Source organism: Phoca vitulina, unplaced genomic scaffold (assembly GCF_004348235.1).
Source record: "Phoca vitulina isolate PV1807 unplaced genomic scaffold, GSC_HSeal_1.0 scaffold56, whole genome shotgun sequence".
Lineage (NCBI taxonomy): Eukaryota > Metazoa > Chordata > Mammalia > Carnivora > Phocidae > Phoca > Phoca vitulina.
In genome coordinates, this window is record NW_022589759.1 from 1,911,008 (window position 1) to 1,928,919 (window position 17,912).

Below are 17,912 nucleotides of genomic sequence, written 5' to 3' on the forward strand. Positions count from 1 at the left end.
ACCTGAGATTTAGAGGGACAGAGACACATGACGGGAACACCACCGGTAGGAGGAAGACCAGGGCAGAGCTTCGGGTGGAGGCAGAGGGGCAGGACTGTGCTGGGGACCACCTGCAGGAGGGGACGATGAGTGCTCCCCGCGCCCGGCACGACTACCACCTCCAGCCTTGTTAGGGTTTTCTCCAAACACAGACTTTGCCACATCCGAGAATAAATCATCCCCCACCCCCACCCGAGGCGGGATGCTGGTAAAGACTTCTGGGCTTCCAGATGATTCTTTTTAAAAATAAGCTGAGTGGAAATGTACAGTGGTGCAGACACTTTGGGACACAGTCTGGCAGGCAGTTCCTCAAACAATTAAACCCGGAGTTACCATATGACCTGGCAATTCTGTGCTTTGGTACACCCCCCAGAGAAAAGAAAACACCCGTCCCACAAACACCCGCACACCAATGTTCACAGCAGCGCTCTTCAGACAGCCGAAGGTGGAAACGGCCCAGATGGCCGTCAGCAGATGACTGGATGAGCCAGATGTGGTCCATCCGTGCCCTGGAACACCAGCAAGTCTTAGGAGGGACCACTCTGGTACGCGTTACCACACGGACAGACCGAGAAGACGGTAAGGGGGCTTGACGCACGTACATGAAATGTCCAGTGTTGGCAAACCGAGCCACAGAGAGGAGATTCGGTGGTTGGCCCCCCATCTCAAATTAATAAATCTTTAAAAAAAATTTAAAAAGCACCTGGGTGGCTCAGTCGGTTAAGCATCCCTTCGGCTCAGGTCATTGATCCCAGGGTCCTGGGATCGAGTCCCGTGTGGGGCTCCCTGCTCAGCAGGGAGCCTGCTTCTCCCTCTCCCTCTTCCCCCTGCTTGTGCTCACTCTCTCAGTCGCTCACTCTCTCTCAAATAAAATCTTAAAAAAGATTTGGTGGCTGCCAAGGGGAGAGGGGAGCTAGGGAGAGGACAGCTAGGTACGGGGTTTCTCTTTGAGGCCATGAGAGGCCCTAAAGTCGACGGTAGTGATGTGTGCACGACTCTGAACCCACCAGGAATCACTGAATTGTGCACCTGGAGTGGGTGCAGTGTGTGCTCACTGAACTCTATCTCAATAAACTAAAAAATCAAGCCTTGGGTTAGTGGAGCTGCGCTCTGCGGCCCCAGCGAAGATCGGGCCACGGTGAGGTGGCTGCAGCCTTCCTGGGGAGGGAGACATCACTGCCGTTGGGAACGCACCTCCACTTCCCAGAACTGCCAAATACCAGCCCTCCTCAATCCCCCGGGGGGCTCCTGCTCCGCGGCCCAGGGGGTCCCAGGGCTGGGTGTGTTTCCAGGTGGTGCCCAAACCCCCGCAGGACGGCCCAGAGGCCCACGGCCTGTGCAGTGGAGAGTGCCTGGGTCAGGACTCCCCTCAGGACACAGAGGTGGACGGTCCGATTTCGGCTCTGAGATCTCCCAAGGGACGAGGTGGGAGCAGAGGCCCCCCAGCCTGGGATGTACAGACTCCCAGGGGGCCCTGGATGGAACTGGGGGTGGTGCAGAAAGAACTCCCATCCTTATTTTCACTAGCCTCTACCTGAGGTGTAGACGGGCAGCAAACCAGTGCTCAGGCGCCAAAGCTGCAATTTTGTTGGCAATAAACGACACGCCCCGGGAACAGTGGCTGCAAACATCCTGGGGTAGCCTTACCGCCAAGGCCCGCCCCCCGGAGCAGGGCCCGACAGCCCGGGACGAACCTCACACCCACCCTGCTGGATGTCAGTGTGGCCGGCCAAGGGTGGCCCAGGCCAAGGACACGCAGGGCTCCAGACCCCCCCGCCCCCGCCTGCCCCTGCAGCCCCCATGGACGCCAGCTCCAAGTTCGTGCCAGGCCTGGGGAGGGACATCGAGCAGTGTGTCCTTGTGCCCCCAGGACAGTGCTGCCCAGAGCAAGGAGGGGTACGAGGGGCTCCGCGGGCGTCTCCGGATAGAGCAGCTCCGAGGGGAGACCGGGAGGGCAGAGGGAGGGGCAGGAGGGGCCCGGCCAGCCGGCCATTGGCCAGTGGCCGGCACAGACGCCTCCACCAAACCCCCGAGATGACTCCCTCCAGAGCCTGTCCCAGTCCAGGCTGACCGGCCCTTGAGATTGGGTTTTCCCAAAACTACTTCCTCAGCCATCAGCCAGAGTCCCTGAGGCTGAGAGAGGAAGAGCAGAGTGAACCGAGCTCTCAGACCCGCCCCAAGCCACCCACCCAAAGCCCCAGTCTGGCCCCCGGCCACAGGCTCCAACAACTCCTCCCTCCAGGGTTCCCTGCAGGAATTCCTGCAACGAGGAATAAACCAGACTGTCCCACCGCAGGGCAGGCGGGCTCCTGGCTGTCTTGGCTGGAGGGCCTTGACACCCCCGAGGGAGTTCTGGATGTTTCTACAGGAAGTCCTCTCCTCTGGCCGCTGTGGGTGGAGGGGAAGGCCTGGAGCCTCAACGGAAAGGTGCGTACAAGACGCAGGACGCACCAGGGAGCAAGAAATGGCCGCTTGAAAACAAAGAGCAATTGCCATTTGCAATGACGTGGGTAGAACTGGAGGGTGTTATGCTGAGCGAAATAAGTCAATCAGAGAAAGACAAGTATCATATGACCTCACTGATATGAGAAGTTTGAGAAACAAGACAGAGGATCATAGGGGAAGGGAGGGAAAAATGAAACAAGACGAAACCAGAGAGGGAGACAAACCATAAGAGACTCAATCTCAGGAAACAAACTGAGGGTCGCTGCAGTGGAGGGGGGTGGGAGGGATGGGGGGCTGGGTGATGGACATTGGGGAGGGTATGTGCTATGGTGAGCGCTTTGAACTGTGTAAGACTGATGAACCACAGACCTGTACCCCTGAAACCAATAATACGTTCTGTGTCAATAAAAAGAAAACAAAGGGCAAGTGAGAAGTACTAGGGATGCATCCCTCCTCCTTCTCCCCTGCCTGCGGCCCTCCCCCCCCCCCCCCCCCTCACCGCTCTTCCCCTTCCTCCTCCCTCTGCCCATCTCTCCCCGTCTCTTCCTCTCCATCTCTGGCTCTGTCTCTATCTCTGTCTCTCCAGTTTCTGTCTCTCTCTATCTCTGTCTTTCTCCCTGTCTCTCCCTCTCCCTCTCCATCTTTGTCTCTCCATCTCTGTGTCTCTCCCTCTCTGTCTCCCTCTCTGTCTCTCTCCATCTCTGTCTCTCTCCCTCTGTCTCTCCCTCTGTCTCTCCATCTCTGTCTCTCTCCCTCTGTCTCTCCCTCTCCATCTCTCTCCATCTCTGTCTCTCTCCCTCTGTCTCTCCCTCTCTGTCTCTCTCCATCTCTGTGTCTCTCCCTCTGTCTCTCCCTCCCCGTCTCCCTCCCTCTGTCTCTCCCTCTCCATCTCTCTCCCTCTGTCTCTCCATCTCTGTCTCTCTCCATCTCTGTCTCTCTCCCTCTGTCTCTCTCCCTCTGCCTCTCCCTCTCCGCCTCCCCCTCCCTGGTCTCTCCCGCCTTCCCTCCCTCCCTCCCCGCCTTTCCTCCCTCCCTCCCCGTCTCCCCACCGCCCTCCCCTGGCCGGCACACCCCTGCACCCCCCCTCCTCCTGCCCAGGGCTCCGGCTAACAGGACACTCTGCGCTCGTGGACACTTCACGGTCACTGTCACCAGGGCTGCCTCCAGTCCCGCAGGAACTGTGACCTCTGCTATATTTCTGCCGCATTCTCTCCGGGAGCCACGATTAATTTCCTCCAGATTGGGCCGTGCACCGCAGACGCAGCCCCTCAGCCCCACGCTGTCCGCGTGGCGTGGGGCGCCGGAGTCCAGGGAGGCTCCAGGCCGGGCTTCGGGCCGGGGCCTTTGTCCCCCCGGGTCTACAGTCAGGTTGGTTCTGCGCAGACCCAAAGGGTCAGGCTGCGGACTCCACGGCCAGGGACAGCCTGACCGCTCGACACAGCCCCGCTGGCTCCCCGTGCCCCCGGGTGTGGCCCTGCTCCCTCCGCTCCTCCTGGAGCATCTGCGACCTGCCCAGCCTGCCCAGCCTCCCCCCCATCCTCTGGGGCTCCGTGGGAAAGTCCCTCCCCCGCAGGCTTTCTCACACCTGCCCGGTCTCACTGTGAGTCCTGGCCCTGCTCCCTCCATCCCGTCAGCAGTCGAAGGGGAACCGTGGAACAGGTGCATGGACATGGTCCCCTCAGCCTGTGCAACAGGACCACAGCGCCCCGGGGCCTGCTCACGGCCAGGCACACAGTCGGCGCTCAGCAAGTGCCTGTGGGTCCCACCTGCCCTGCGGACACCATGGCTGTTCTGCCTTGCTGGTAAGCAGACCCTTCAACGCCCCCACTGCAGGGCCCGGACAGCATACCCTGACCTCATCGCCCGTGGGCAGTGGTCCTGATTCTGTCAAGTCATCACTGCCTAAACCCCTACTGTGTGCCTGGCTCCGCGCTCAGTACTCTGCGGGCAAGAGAAGGGCACCGGGTTTATTTCAAGGAATGCACCATCCAAAGGCGGAGGCAGCAGGCACACAGGAATCCGGGGGGCGGTCAGGGGTCGGGCGCTGGACGTCCAGTCACTGTGTTATCTACAGTGTATTTTAAAAATTTACAACTCAACAACAGAAAAACAACCCAGTTTTAAAGTGGGCAAGGACCCGAGCAGACAAGTCTCCAAAGACATGCACGTGGCCCACGACACGTGGACAGACGTCTCTGGCCAGTCCTCAGGGAGACGCACATCCAGACCACAGGGAAACCACGCCACGCCCACGAGCGCGGCTGGAGTGGAAGGACGACAGGAGCAGGTGTTGGTGCGGACGTGGAGGGGCTGGGCCCGCAGCCCCGCTGGTGGGAGCGCGGCGGCAGAAGGTGGGACCCGGCCATCGCCGCCCCACCCGGGTCTCTGCCTGCGCCCACAAACCGCACATCCACGCAAAATCTTGGCCCGGGGGCACAGCCCCCCCAGAATCCCCCGACGGATGAACCGATAAGCAAAACCTGTTCCTGCCGCACCGCGAGTCTTAAAATGGAATCGCGTCGTGGCACAGGCTACGGCCTGGGGGGTCCGTGGACGAGTCCCGAAAACCTCACGCTGACCGAGAGGCCAGCCACAGAGGCCGCCTTGTGGGACCCCGTCCACACCAAGGGTCCAGACCCAGCCGATCCAGAGACAGAGAGCAGGTCGGGGGTTGTCCAGGAAGGGACTTACTGCTCGAGGGGTTTCTTTCTTGGGGGAGAAGAATGTTCTAAAATTAGGGGGTGGTGACAGTTGCAGAACCCTGGGCACATACTAAAAACCGCTGAATTGTACACTTCAACAGGCGAACTTTACTACGATCCGTCACCTCCACCTCCACAAACATGACACCAAAACCACGTCGCGGCGCGATCGTTTGTCCCCTCGGTGCAGGCGTGATACGGAACCACCGTGTCTCTAACGGGTTTACAGGAACAACACGACGTCCTAGCGGCTCATGGAGCATCTGCATGCAGCCCGCACACGTGCAGAAACCCCGAGACCTAGGTCGTGTGATTCCCTTGCTGCTGGAACCCGAACCTTCCGAGTCTCTCTCCCCCAACCGTGGTTTCCCCGTCTGTGAAATGGCACAGCTGTGTGGACCTGGCCTCAGGGGGTGCTGGGATGATAAGGTGGCCTCACGGATGAGAAGGGGGAACACAGGGCTGAGTCCCTGTCCATCTCTGTCCCTCCTGTCCTCCCCTCCCGCCCCCCAGGAGCGGCCTCCCCCTCGACCAGCCTGACTACATCCTCCACCCCGTCATCCTCCCTCTCCTGCCCAATTCTGAGTCCTGGGGCTTCTTCCCTTCAGTCTACTCCCTCCCGACTTCATGCCACCTCCCAGTGGACGGTGCCCCCACCTAGATCAGATGCACCATCCCCCTGCACCCTCCACCCTCACCCGGCTGCATGCAGTCTTTCACACCACACACCCACCCCGCCCTCAGAGTCCCGTCTGTCTGAAACAGGAGGTCTGTCCCGTCCTGGGAGCTGGCTGTCCTGGGCTCCACCCGCTTGCTCAGCCCACCTCCAACCCTCAGGGCTCTGTGTCTCCCCGACCCACTGCCCCCGCCCAGACACAGGCCATCACCTCCCCTCCCCTGGACACAACCGCCCTCCCAGGGGTCCCCAGCTTCCACTCTGGTCCCCATTTCCTTCCCTGCCCAGCAGCCAGCGTGAATACCCAGACATAACCACACAGACAGCAAGGGTCCAGCAGCTGTGCTCCTAGGACTGTATCCCAGGAAGGCTTACGTTCACCTAACAGCCTCTCCGTGAGTCTGCAGCGGCTGTATTCCTTTCGACCCCAGACGCCCCTCGACTGCACATGGTTACACAAGCCGTGGTCCGCGCACACGCACACCCCAGGACCCTGGTCAGCAAGCTGTGTGGATGCACACACGACCGGGGTGGATCTCCAGAGAATCACAGGGAGTGAAAAAAGCCAGTCCTGAAAGGTTGTATCCCATAGGATCCCATGTATAGAACATTCTGGAAATGAGAAAATGCCAGGAGGGAGAGCAGCTGAGTGGGTGTCGGGGATGGGAGGGAGGAGGGTGTGGCCCTGAAAGGCCGCTGGGGGTCCCTGCTGATGAAACTCTCAGTGTCCCTGTGGACATCCCGGCCACAGCGTTGTGCGGTCCTTACGTCAGGTGTTACCTTTGGGGAGACCGCGTGGAGGGCACACGGGATGCCTCCGCTCTTCTCACAGCCACGTGTGAGTCTACAAGCATCTCAAAATTAAAACTTAATTACAAAAGCACAAACACCAGCCAGTGCGGCTGCCCTGCTTGAATCCTTGGGCGCCCTTCCCTCCGGTGGCTGGGAAGCTGTGCTCAGACCGCCCCCCTTTGCGCTCCCCCTCTGGGTCTTTAACGAGCCACACCTGGATCTGAGCCACACCTGTTCTGGCCTCCTCGGGGCCTCTGCACGCCCTTTCTCCCGCTCTCCACACCACTGCCACTCCTACCCTCCAGCTCTCCGTGGGTTTATCATCCACGCATCAGGCAACCAGGATTTCTGGAGCTCTCTCTACTGCAGGGCCCAGTGAAGAACCCGCCAGACCCAGGGTCTGCCACCCCCGACCCGGGGCTCCAGTCCACAGTGAAGGGGCCTCCACAGAGCATGTGTGCACGGAGGGCCCAGAGGCGCTCTGGGGGTCTGGCGCCCCACACCATCCTCATAGAAATGCATTCAGCTCTTGCCTTTTCTCCCTCAGAGCTACCCACAGACAGCCAGGCCTTTGACCTCACCAGGAAGCAAGCAGACAGCTGGGGGGGGGGGGGCACAGAAAGGTCGTGCCCAGAAGTTGGCTGCACAGTCCCCACGCGGGCAGTGGGGGGCCAGCTCACGGCCCCTCGGCTTAGCTTCTACAACCAGCCTCCGAGAAAGCCTGCACTGGTTTGCAATGCGTGCTTCCCAAGGAGGCCCCCCACCCGGGCCTCCCTTAGTACCTGAAACCCCCCCCACCGGAAATCCCTCCCCAACTCCCTACAGTGAGACCACCCCTCTGCCACCTTCAGGGGTCTCCTCTTCTCCCCTTAATGGTCCTCACCCAAGGCAGAGGCCGACGGGGAGGGACAGGGGCTTCTCAGGTGTGGTCCTCAGGACCCCTGCCCCAGATGGCCCCAGATGTGCCCTCTGCTAGATTCCCTCCTGGGGAGCCTGTCCCAGGAGCCTAGGGTGGGAGGTCTGGAGCAGACCACTGTTGAGCTATTGAGACCCTGAGCCAGCACCCCCATTTCCTTGGCCTCCCTGGGCCTCAGTTTCCCCTCCAGAATGGGGGAGTCATGCCTTCCTCCCAGGCAGACAATGAGAGAAGGCACAGGCAGCTCCCAGCTCGTGGCCAGATGCTCGCTGAGACTCGAGTCTCGTTGAACTGGTGGGGAGGGTGCAGGATGAAGAAGTTTTGAGGGTCAAATGCTCCCTGGGGAGGCAGACCGGTGAGTCCTGCAGGAGCAGCTGAGGGCCCTGTGGCCCCGGAGTGGGGAGGGGTGTGTTCAGGGGAGAGGAGGCAGTGAGGGCCAGCCCTGCCCGCTCCAGTCCTTGCTCTGGACTCGTGGGCTGTAGGAGTCTGCTGGCTCTGGCCTTCTTCCTGCCCCCCCACCCCCCGCCCCACTGTGCACAGTGATGATGGTGTCTGGGCCCCCATGGAAAATGGGAGGGTGTCTATCCTGGGGTCCATGGACAAGTCTCGGGGAGTCTGTGAACCCCCCCTGTACCCACAAAATGCCTTGTGTGTGCAGGGACCTGCATGTGTCCTGGGAGAGGACCCTCAGCTTCCCCACACTCTCGGAAGAGTCTGGAAGAACCCACGAGTTTATGCGCTGCTGAGCAAAGAGCCATGGAAAGCCCGGCTTCAGGAGACCGGGCCACCTCCCTGATCCTCAGTTCCCTCAACTGTCGAGCAAGTGGGTGGCCGTCAGACGACTGTCCCACCAGGAGGAGCCCCACCGGGTGCTGCAGACAGCGCTAGGCCCGCCCCCTGCCCAGGGGCCCCGTGGCCTTGCCAAGCCGCCCCATGCTGTGAGCGCATGCCTCATACATGGGAGCACATGCCTCACCTCAAAGCACGGCCTTAAGGACTAAAAGGAACAAGGTCTGTGGTAAAGCGCGCAGGCCGGTACTTGGAAAAAAGCAGATGTTTAAACGTGGTGAGTATCCTTCTTTCAAAGGAAACTCCGTGGCTTTGGGATTCTAGGTGACCACGTCTGTTTGGCCCACTTTCAAACTGGGGTCTGTAAGACACGGTAGTGTCTTCGTCCTAACCCCAGTGTCCTCACACAGACACAGGGTCCTTGTAGGTGCAATGAATTAAAGATCCTGAGAGATTGTCCTGGCTTTTGGCAGGGCCCTAAACCCAGGGACGGGTGCCCTGTAAGGAAGGAGGAGGAGAAGGTGGAGGTGAGGAGGGCCCGCAAAAACACAGAGGCTCTCCTCGCTGGAGCATCGGCCCGTGCTTGAAATTCTGCAAGTCTATTTGATTTTTATTTTAATGAAGCACAACATCTACTTCATGAGCCATTTGACCCGGCGCTTGAAGAACCATCCAGAGCGGCAGCTCTCAGCCCTGTCGGCTTTTATCGTGGACCTGGGCCAGGAGGCCACCCTCCCAGAGCCCAGTGGGGACCCCAGCCACGTCTTCGCTGCCGCTCTCCCAACAACACCCTGGACGAGTAGCCTTCCACCTCAGCTGCACATTAGGATCACTAGGACAGTTTTAAAAGAATCCCAATGCCCAGGCTGCACCCGGACCACCTCAATCAGCAACTCTGGGTGGGGCCCGGGCATCAGCATTTTCCAAAGCAGCCAGATGACTCCACGTATGGCTGAGATTGGGACTAGTGTGCTAGGTCCTACATTCGAGCCATCTAGACATCTTGCAAACATGGACTTCTGGCCCCGGAGACCTCTGGGCTGGGGAGTGGGGCGGTGTTGAGATTCTGCATTTCTTTTTTTTTTTTTAAAGACTTTGTTTATTTGACAGATAGAGACACAGCGAGAGAGAGAACACAAGCAGGGGGAGTGGGAGAGGGAGAAGCAGGCTTCTAGAGGAGCAGGGAGCTCGATGCTGGGCTCGATCCCAGGATCCTGGGATCATGACCTGAGCCGAAGGCAGACGCTTAACGACTGAGCCACCCAGGCGCCCCCGAGATTCTGCATTTGTAACGGTCTCCCCGAGAACCATCCTCGGTGGCTCTGCTGTGTAGCTGGCGTTAAGAAGCACCAGCCTATACAGCCACTCTGGAAAACAGTATGGAGGTTGCTCAAAAAGTTAAAACTAGAGTTACCCTACAACCCAGCAATTGCACTACTGGGTATTTACCCCAAAGATACAAATGTAGGGATCCGAAGGGGCACATGCACCCCAATGTTTATAGCAGCATGTCCACAATAGCCAAACTATGGAAAGAGCCCAGATGTCCATCGACAGATGAATGGATAAAGAAGATGTGGTGCATATATACACAATGGAATACTACTCAGCCATCAAAAAGGATGAAATCTTGCCATTTGCAACGACGTGGACAGAACTAGAGGGTTTTATGCTAAGCAAAATAAATCAGTCAGAGAAAGACAAAGACCATGTGATCTCACTCATATGTGCAATTTAAGAAACAAGACAGATGAACAGAAGGGAAGGGAGGGAAAAATAAAATAAGAGGAAATCAGAGAGGGAGACAAATCATAAGAGACTCTTAACTCTAGGAAACTGAGAGTTACAGGAGAGGAGGTGGGTGGGGGGATGGGGTAACTGGGTGATGGGCATTAAGGAGGGCACGTGATGGAATGAGCACTGGGTGTTACACACAACTGATGAATCACTGACCTCTACCTCTGAAACTAATAATACACCATATGTTAATTAATTGGATTTAAAGAAAAAAGAAGCACTAGCCCAGAGCCATGCTTCTAAAGGTGGAGTCCCCAGACCAGCAGCAGCTGCACCAACTGAGACGTGTTAGAAATGCACATTATCATGGAGGATCTCAGGCCAGAAATTCAGGGCTGGGGCCAGCAAATCTGCTTTCAGCACCTTCCAGGTCATTCTGACGCTGGCCTTGAGGAGCGACAGTGGTGGGCTAGTCCCCTGGCCAACCCCTGCTCCCCCAGCAGCACAGAGGACCCTGGGTTCTTTCCGAGGCCTCCAGTAGCAACAAGGAGACCCCAGACATCTGGGAAGATAGGAGCCGGCACACAGAAAGAGTGTCTCCTGCAGAATCAGCAACCCAGTCTGGGAGCCACGGCCCCCAACCAGCCCTCACTCAGCCTGAGCTCAGCCGTCCCCTCCCCTGGGACGGCTCTGCTGCTCTCAAGGACACGCAGTCCCCCTTCCCTTCTCAGAACGCTCCCCTGCGGTGGTTCCACAAGAGTCCCCAAACTCTGGAGTGAGAAACTCCGGATTATTTTATACATTTTAGTTTCACATCCAGACTTCTTGGTAGAAGTCACGTCATCCTGCTTCTTATACATCGCTGCAAACTGTGTACCTCATACCTTGTGCTAGAAACTGAACGTCTGTGTCCCCCAGAATCACAGGTTAGAAAGGAGGTGCTGTTAGGAGGTGGGGCCTTCGGGTGGGGTGGGGAGGGTGATGAGGGTGGGGCCCTTAGGAATGGGATTAGTGCCTGATGAAGGAGACCCAGAGCGCCCCTCTGGCCCTTTCCCCACGTGAGGACACAGGGAGGTCGGCAGTCTACCCCCAGAAGCAGACCCTCACCCAACACAAGCTGCCCGCCCCTTGATCTCGAACTTCCCAGCCTCCAGAGCTGTGAGAGATACACACTGCTGTTTAGAAGCCCCCCAGTCTATGGGATTCTGGGACAGCAGCCCCAACGGACGAAGGCCCAGTCCGGCTCAGCAACTATTTCCAGGTTGATTCACTAAAGGTCGCCCTGAGCTTTTGTGTCTTTCCCCCTTAAACATGGTAGGGACTCAGGAAACGCATCTCAGCGACTGGACGAGCCAATAGCAGCAAAGAGAGTGACAAAGGGGATAGAGGAAAGGCGCCTTGTTTTTCTGCGTCTTTCCCAGCGCTTTGCCACGAACGCTGCTCACTAAACAGTGCTCCCCCCCTCGTCCTGTGGCCATGACTGCACCGTGCCCTTGGGACGTCAGCACGCCATCACAACGGGTTCCCTTTATTCTACACCATCCGTCTCACTCACAGGAAACAACAGCAGAGTGTCTTAGGAGCAAGGACAGAGCCAGGAGCAAAGCAAAACCCTCTAGATGAGGAACGCATGGGTGCTGAATCGAGGAGGAAGGTGGCAGAGTAGTCTCTCACTGGCTGCTACAGACAAGATCATTCCTTTGCCTGCCTCTGGTCGTCTCGTACAGCCCCCGCAAGACCCGCGAGCACAGAGGCACCCCAACCTGAGACGGGCGGGAACGGGAAAACTTCTCGTGGCCAAGGGTGCTGGACAGGTCAGGGCCAGGGGGTCACTGGCCAGGAGGGTCAGTTTGGCGGCCTGGCTGGAAGAGGTAGTCTGGAGAGAAAGAGAACAAAGCCAGGGCCCCGTGTGGGGGGGGTGGCGCTCTCCATGGTGCTGAAGTGACATGCCGCTCCTCTGTCCTAAATGAAGACACAGAGGGTCCAAGAGAACCCCTGGTCAGATACACAGAGCCTGTCCGAGGCAAAGCCAGGACCCCAGGCAGCGCTCACTTCACCCACCAAGTGCCTCGCGCGAGCCAGGAGACTATAAATTGGGGGAGTGGCTGATCTAAGAGGAGGCAACCACTGTGGGAAATCCAAACAAACACCGTCCCCCTCTAGATCCCATGAATCCACATGCCCTGTTGTCACCAAAGGATGCTGTGCTAGGTACCCGGCTGTCAGCTCAGAGATGACAGCCACTTATCCTTCGAGTTGTGCAGGCCTGGGGAAAAGAGAGGAGGAAAGTGAGCCTCGAGGCAAAGCGGCAGAGGCTCCTGGCCGTCCCCCAGCAGCCCCCATCACCCTTAGTCTTCCCGGCCGTGCCCCCTCCTCCTTGGGTCAGCTGGGCTAACTGTCACCATCAGCCAGGGCTCCTCACTAACTCCGCGGCAGAGCGGCTATTTCGGGAGGGTGCTCACCCTCATCCCTTCACCAGCGTGCGGTGGGGTTCCTGATCTGAAGCACCCACATCGCTCCAGGGCTGTGTTAGGTGAGGGGAGCGCACAGTAACACTTCTTTCTCAGCTATTATTGGCAACAAAGAACTAGTTATTTGCTTTTTCTTCCTCTTTTCACCTCCTGGAGCCTTTTCCCTTGCCAAAGTGGCTGAACCAGAATCTCCGAGAAGATGCTTTTATCTCTAGTGGCTGAGTGCTGCTTTTGTTTCTGAAATGAATTCCCGTTGGCCTACGTCACCCGTGTGTCCATAGCCCTGCTTCCTTCCTCCCTAACCTGGGTGTTTGGATTTTTTTTTTTTAAGTTTGCTTTCACATATTCATAGTCTAGTATCAAAAATACGCCCCATGGTCATTTATTTTGTTTGGATGAGGGCTTCTTCCCCCTTCAAAGGGGCATTAACTGCATAAACAGGTGTTTAAAGTGGAAGCAAAACATCCCGTTCCCTCTGTAATCTGAGCCCTCTTGGAAGGCAGGCGCTCTCCCTTTGCAGGGACTCCTGCTTCTCAGAGCAGGAGTCGGGAGGGATTTGGAGGGTACACGTGGCTGTGTTTTGGGGGACGAGGTGGAAATGTCTCTGGGTGACAGGTGTATAGTGTGTGCATGTGCGCACAGGCGCAGAGGGCCTGGAATTTTGACTGTGGGCGTGTGTGATTTGTGTGGGCCGAGGGATCTGGGCCAGTGAACGGAATCTGCATTTGAGGGGGGAGGCCTGGTGTGTGAGATGACTCACATCTTTCAGGCTGTGGGAGGGTTTATTTGTGGGGGTAACTCTGGTCCGAGGGGTCCTGCGTACACGGCATCAGGAGGAAATATTTACCTGTGCGGCCAAGCGCAGGGGTCTGGCGCATGGAGAAGGGGCGTGCACCTGTGCCTTTGCCACAACTCCAGGCTGCCGCACCCAGAGGAGAAGCGGGGTGCGGAGGTAGAGGAAGGCACGAGGAGGTAGTTCTGCACAAGGGTGCAGAGAGAACGTGTTCCACACAAAAGCAGAGGCTCTGGAATCGCCGTCCTGAGCGCGAATCCTGGTGCTGCCCAGCGCCCACCAGCCAAGGCATCTGCCCCCTCTGAGCCTCGGCTTCCCAGTGTGGGAAATGGGAGAAATGAGAAAACTAACCCCGCAGAGGGACAGGAATTAAGGGCTAGAATTCATGCAAACACTTGCCCCATGCCTGGCACACGGTAAGTGTTTAATATTGCCATTTATCCTCATCATGATCATGATCACACCTGGCTATCGGTTCCAGTAATGATCACCCTAAGTGGCATTTAATGCACATGTCATGAGAGAACAGAATAGTGGTAAGTGATAAGGAAAGCTTACTATAAATCTAGCATAGCCGTGCACGCACCTCAATTATTCCCCACCTACTTTACAGATATTATCAGCCCTTCTTACAGATGAAGAGACGGAAGCTCAGAGAAGTTAAGTAACTCGCCCAAGGTCACAAGGCCGAATGGTTGCAACTCCACAGCACGTGCTCCTGCCGCCCTGCACCCCCCGGGGCCTCCCCATCTCCGAGGGGACCCTCGGCACACCGACCGACCAACCGTGGAAGTCACTGGGCTCACGTCGGTAGAAAACGCCTGTCTTACTTGGGGGAGGATGAACCCAGAGGAGAAGAGGTTGGCAGAAGGGGCCCCAGTTGAAATGGAGTCCATAGCAATTCCAGCCAAATGGAGAATACATTTGCCGTTTGTGCATTATTCATGAAAATCGCCGTTTCCCAAAGTCAGCACTGGGAGCTGGGCTGGAGTTCAGGAGCTGTGCGATGCCTGCCCAATGTTCCCATCCCTTGTGCAAAGCAAAAGTCGGACTGGAGTCAGGACCATGAACTCATTAAGGTTCCGCCTGCCCTCCCCAAAGCATAAGCCACCACGCCCACCCGCTGCCTGTGGAGAAGACATCCAGACCCATAGCTGCAACACCCCACTTGGATTCTGCTTGCCTGACGGACTGCTGGAGGGCACACCTTCTCAACAGTCACTTCCTTCCTGATGAGAAGCACGGACCATGTTGCCAAAAGGTGGCCCCAGATGTCTGGCCTAATTACCCCAATTTTCCGTCATGCCATGTCGCCAACCAAGAAGGAACAGTCAGCCCTGGTGCCCTGCTACCTGGCTGGCCTACAGGTGGTGTGGTGTGGGGAGTGGGGGCTCCATTCTGGACAAATCAAGGTTTCAACCATGACTCTGCCACCATAGGCTGGGAGCTCTGGTCTGTCCCGTGGGCTCCTGGGTCTCTCTGGCCTCGTCTATAACTGGACCTGAGCCCCTCCTCTCCACCATGGGAGGACCCAGGCGGGGCAACGTAGAGGGAGGTGCTTTAGGGAGCAGAACCCTATGTAGCCACTTGGATGGGGGATAGAGACCCAAGAACATAGATCCATTGAAGGAAACATTTCTCACATCAACATATCAGACCCTAAACTCATGGCCAGCCACAGAATCAGGGTGTCTCTTCCCCTGGTGAGCACGAAAGAAATTACTACTCTTCCTTCTGAAATGGAAGCTCTCTGAGGACAATGACTTTTGTCTGCTTTGCTTACTGCTGGTTTCCTAGAGCCCAGAGCACCTGCTCATAGCACCTGCGGGCCACCCAAGATGTCCGGGGAAGGTGGGCAGCCTGGAGGGCTAGACCTCACTCTTAGATATTCTGGGGAGTTCCACAGAAACAGGGGCCTGGCTCTTCTCCTCCCCAGGCTCCCATGTGAGGCCGCAAAGCTGCTTTCCTGGCTCAGGCACAGCTGGGAGCACCTCTGGAGGGACAGATCCGCAGAGCAGCAAGGCCAGAGCCCCCAGGGTGACAACTACCCTTGGGATCCCAAAGAGCCCAGCTGGGAGCGCCAGGCTGCTGAGCCGCCCACCTCAGCCACCCACATCTACTGCCCAAGCCTCGCCGTGTGTGTGTGTGTGTGTGTGTGTGTGTGTGTGCGCACACACACACACACGGCCTAAAACCCAGAGAGGGCTGTCTGCTCAGTCCAGCCCCTGCGCCCCAGGGTCAGGGATGCTCTCCAACCTGCTCCATGAAAACAACAAGAGCACAGAAGAGGCCGCCTGGGATGAGGCTGGGCACGGCTTTGACAGGCAGGAGCATTATATAATTAACTGCCCCCCACGCCTCCTCCCCTTTGAGTAATAATGAACCCTGCCTCTCAGTTGCATAAGCCAAAATAATAATTACTCTCCAGCCCTCCATCAGTCCTGGATGTGGCCAGGGAGCAGGTGTTTAGTGCCTGCTTCATGAGACGTGAAGGCAGCAAGCAGGCGGGAGAAGACCACACGTACGTTCATGATTTGCACGCCCGGCAGAAGCACACAAGTCACTGTTGTGCCCCACGCCTTCCCCAGGCATCCATGCCTGAGAAATTACCCAGAGGGAGGCACAGAGCCACTTCTGAGGCTAAGCTCCCAGATGGGGGAAGGGGGGCCTCTGGAGAGCAGGCTTGTTTGGGGTCTGGCTTCCAGGAACAGTAAATGCTCCATGCCTCTCTCTTGCACAGAGGAGTGGACACCGGAGTGTCCGGGACAAGGGGGCAGCTGCAAGCTGGCCAAGGCTCCGTGCACAGAAACCATCGTGCAGCCAGGGCAGACAGGCAGGCAGGCTCAGCACTGAATGTCATGGCATGCTGGAATGAAGGCACAGAGCATTCCCTAAACTACCGGTGAAAATGATTCAGCCACTGGAAGGCAAGATTCCTGGGCTCTCGCTAAACAGATGGGCCTCCTCCTCCCTCCCTCTAGCAGCCTCTCTGGCTGCGCTAGCCCGTGTCCAACCACCTAGAAGTTTATTGCTGTGTTGTGTTGCTTTGGGTTTGTGTCCCTCTCCCAATCGCTCCCTTTCCATTGGCTTGGGTTGATCAGGACTAAGGGAGGCCCTTCAGCACCGCAGGAAAACAAGGAGCTGAGCTGGGGCCTGACTCCTGGAGGCCCAGCACCAAGGGAGCTCTACCAACAAGGGCAAGGGACCCCCTCCCAGCTCCCGTCTGCCCTTGGTGGGTCCCAGATGAGGCCCAGGGCCCGGGGCTCCGGGCCCAGTCTGGCCTTTCCAGCAGGTCTGTGGCCTGCGCTTGGATCATGCACTGACACTCTGCTCAGCCCCGCAGCTCTGGGCCTGGCTCTGCTCCTGGAAAGCCCCCAACACCCTTCAGCTGACACAGGGGTGCTGTCCCCCACCAGGCAGTGGGGCAACCTGTAGTCAGGGCAACTGTGGCCTCCAGGAAGCCCCAGGAAATGCCCCAGGTGCACACGGCCCCACTGGAGGGAGAAGCTCAACTTCCCCAGAGGTAAACAGAAGAGGCAAGAGAAGAAGGTCCCTCCACCGCCCCGCCCCCCCCCCCCCCCCCCCGGCCCGGCCACCCGGGTGGCACCTACCTCCATCTGAGTACGTCTCCGTGCCATAGCCGTCCTGCAGCCCGTTGCTCCAGGTGCCTTCATACTTGGCCCCGTTGCCCGTGCACTCCCGCACCCCGTAGCGCCCCTTAAATCCGTGCGTCCACTCGCCCTTGTACACCCACTTCCCCTTGCTCTCCAGGCCGATGCCGTGGCGCTTGCCCTGCGCCCAAGTGCCCTGGTACGTGTTGCCGCTGGGCCAGGTGTAGACGCCCAGCACCTCGAAGCCGTGGCTCCACGAGCCGGTGTATTCGCCTTGGCCCTTGGGGCCGGTGCAGACGCCATGGCCGTGCGCCTTGCCGTCCTCCCAGCCTCCACAGTAGGACCCTCCATCGTCAAAATTAAACCTACCCCCACTGGACATGCATGTAACTCGGTTTGCAAATCCCGCAAACGGTGAAAAAAAAAAGAAAAAAAAAACCAAGGCGATCAACAAACCGGATTCTTGGTTGGCTGGCTGGTTGGCTGGTTTTGTTTTGCTTTTTTTTTTAAGGAAGAATGGAGAAAGCAAAAAACACAGCGAGCAGATCCCGGGCGGCGGGCGGCCGCGGCGCCGGCTTCGGCGGAATTTAAGTCAATTGGGGGCGATTATTCCTTTTCGAGCTGCGCCGCGGAGCCTGACCAGCGTCTCGCGCTCCCGCTGGAGACAGGACCGGAGGGGGAGGAGGGAGGGGGAGGGGAGGGGAGGGGGAGGGAGGGGGCAGGAGCAGGAGCGTCTGGTGCAAACGGCTCCACCTCAGCGGCAAGTGCCCCTCGGAGGCGAGCCCGCCGGGCTGGCCGCGCAGGCCGGGGCGGGGACGGCGGGCGGCTCAGGCCCGGGGCGCAGCCCCCCACCTGCGGCTGCCGCGCTGCGGGCGCCCGAGGGAGGCGGCGGGGCCCGCGGGCGGCGGCGGCACGGGCGGCGGCGCGGGCGGCTGCACCAT

At 58.3% G+C, this 17,912-nt stretch overlaps 1 protein-coding gene across 2 annotated transcripts in view; it reads right to left on the minus strand.

The window, feature by feature from the left end:
• Positions 1-17,655, minus strand: part of JPH3 (junctophilin 3) — an 80,503-nt gene extending 62,848 nt beyond the window's left edge. For both annotated transcript variants that reach the window (XR_004297655.1, XM_032389813.1), the window contains exon 1: positions 16,972-17,655. Coding sequence is in view for 1 of the 2 variants with exons in the window: in XM_032389813.1 (XP_032245704.1) it covers positions 16,972-17,353 (382 nt within the window). In the remaining variant the exon portion in view is untranslated. The remainder of the gene's footprint in view (positions 1-16,971) is intronic.
• Between the last annotated feature and the right edge of the window lie 257 nt (positions 17,656-17,912).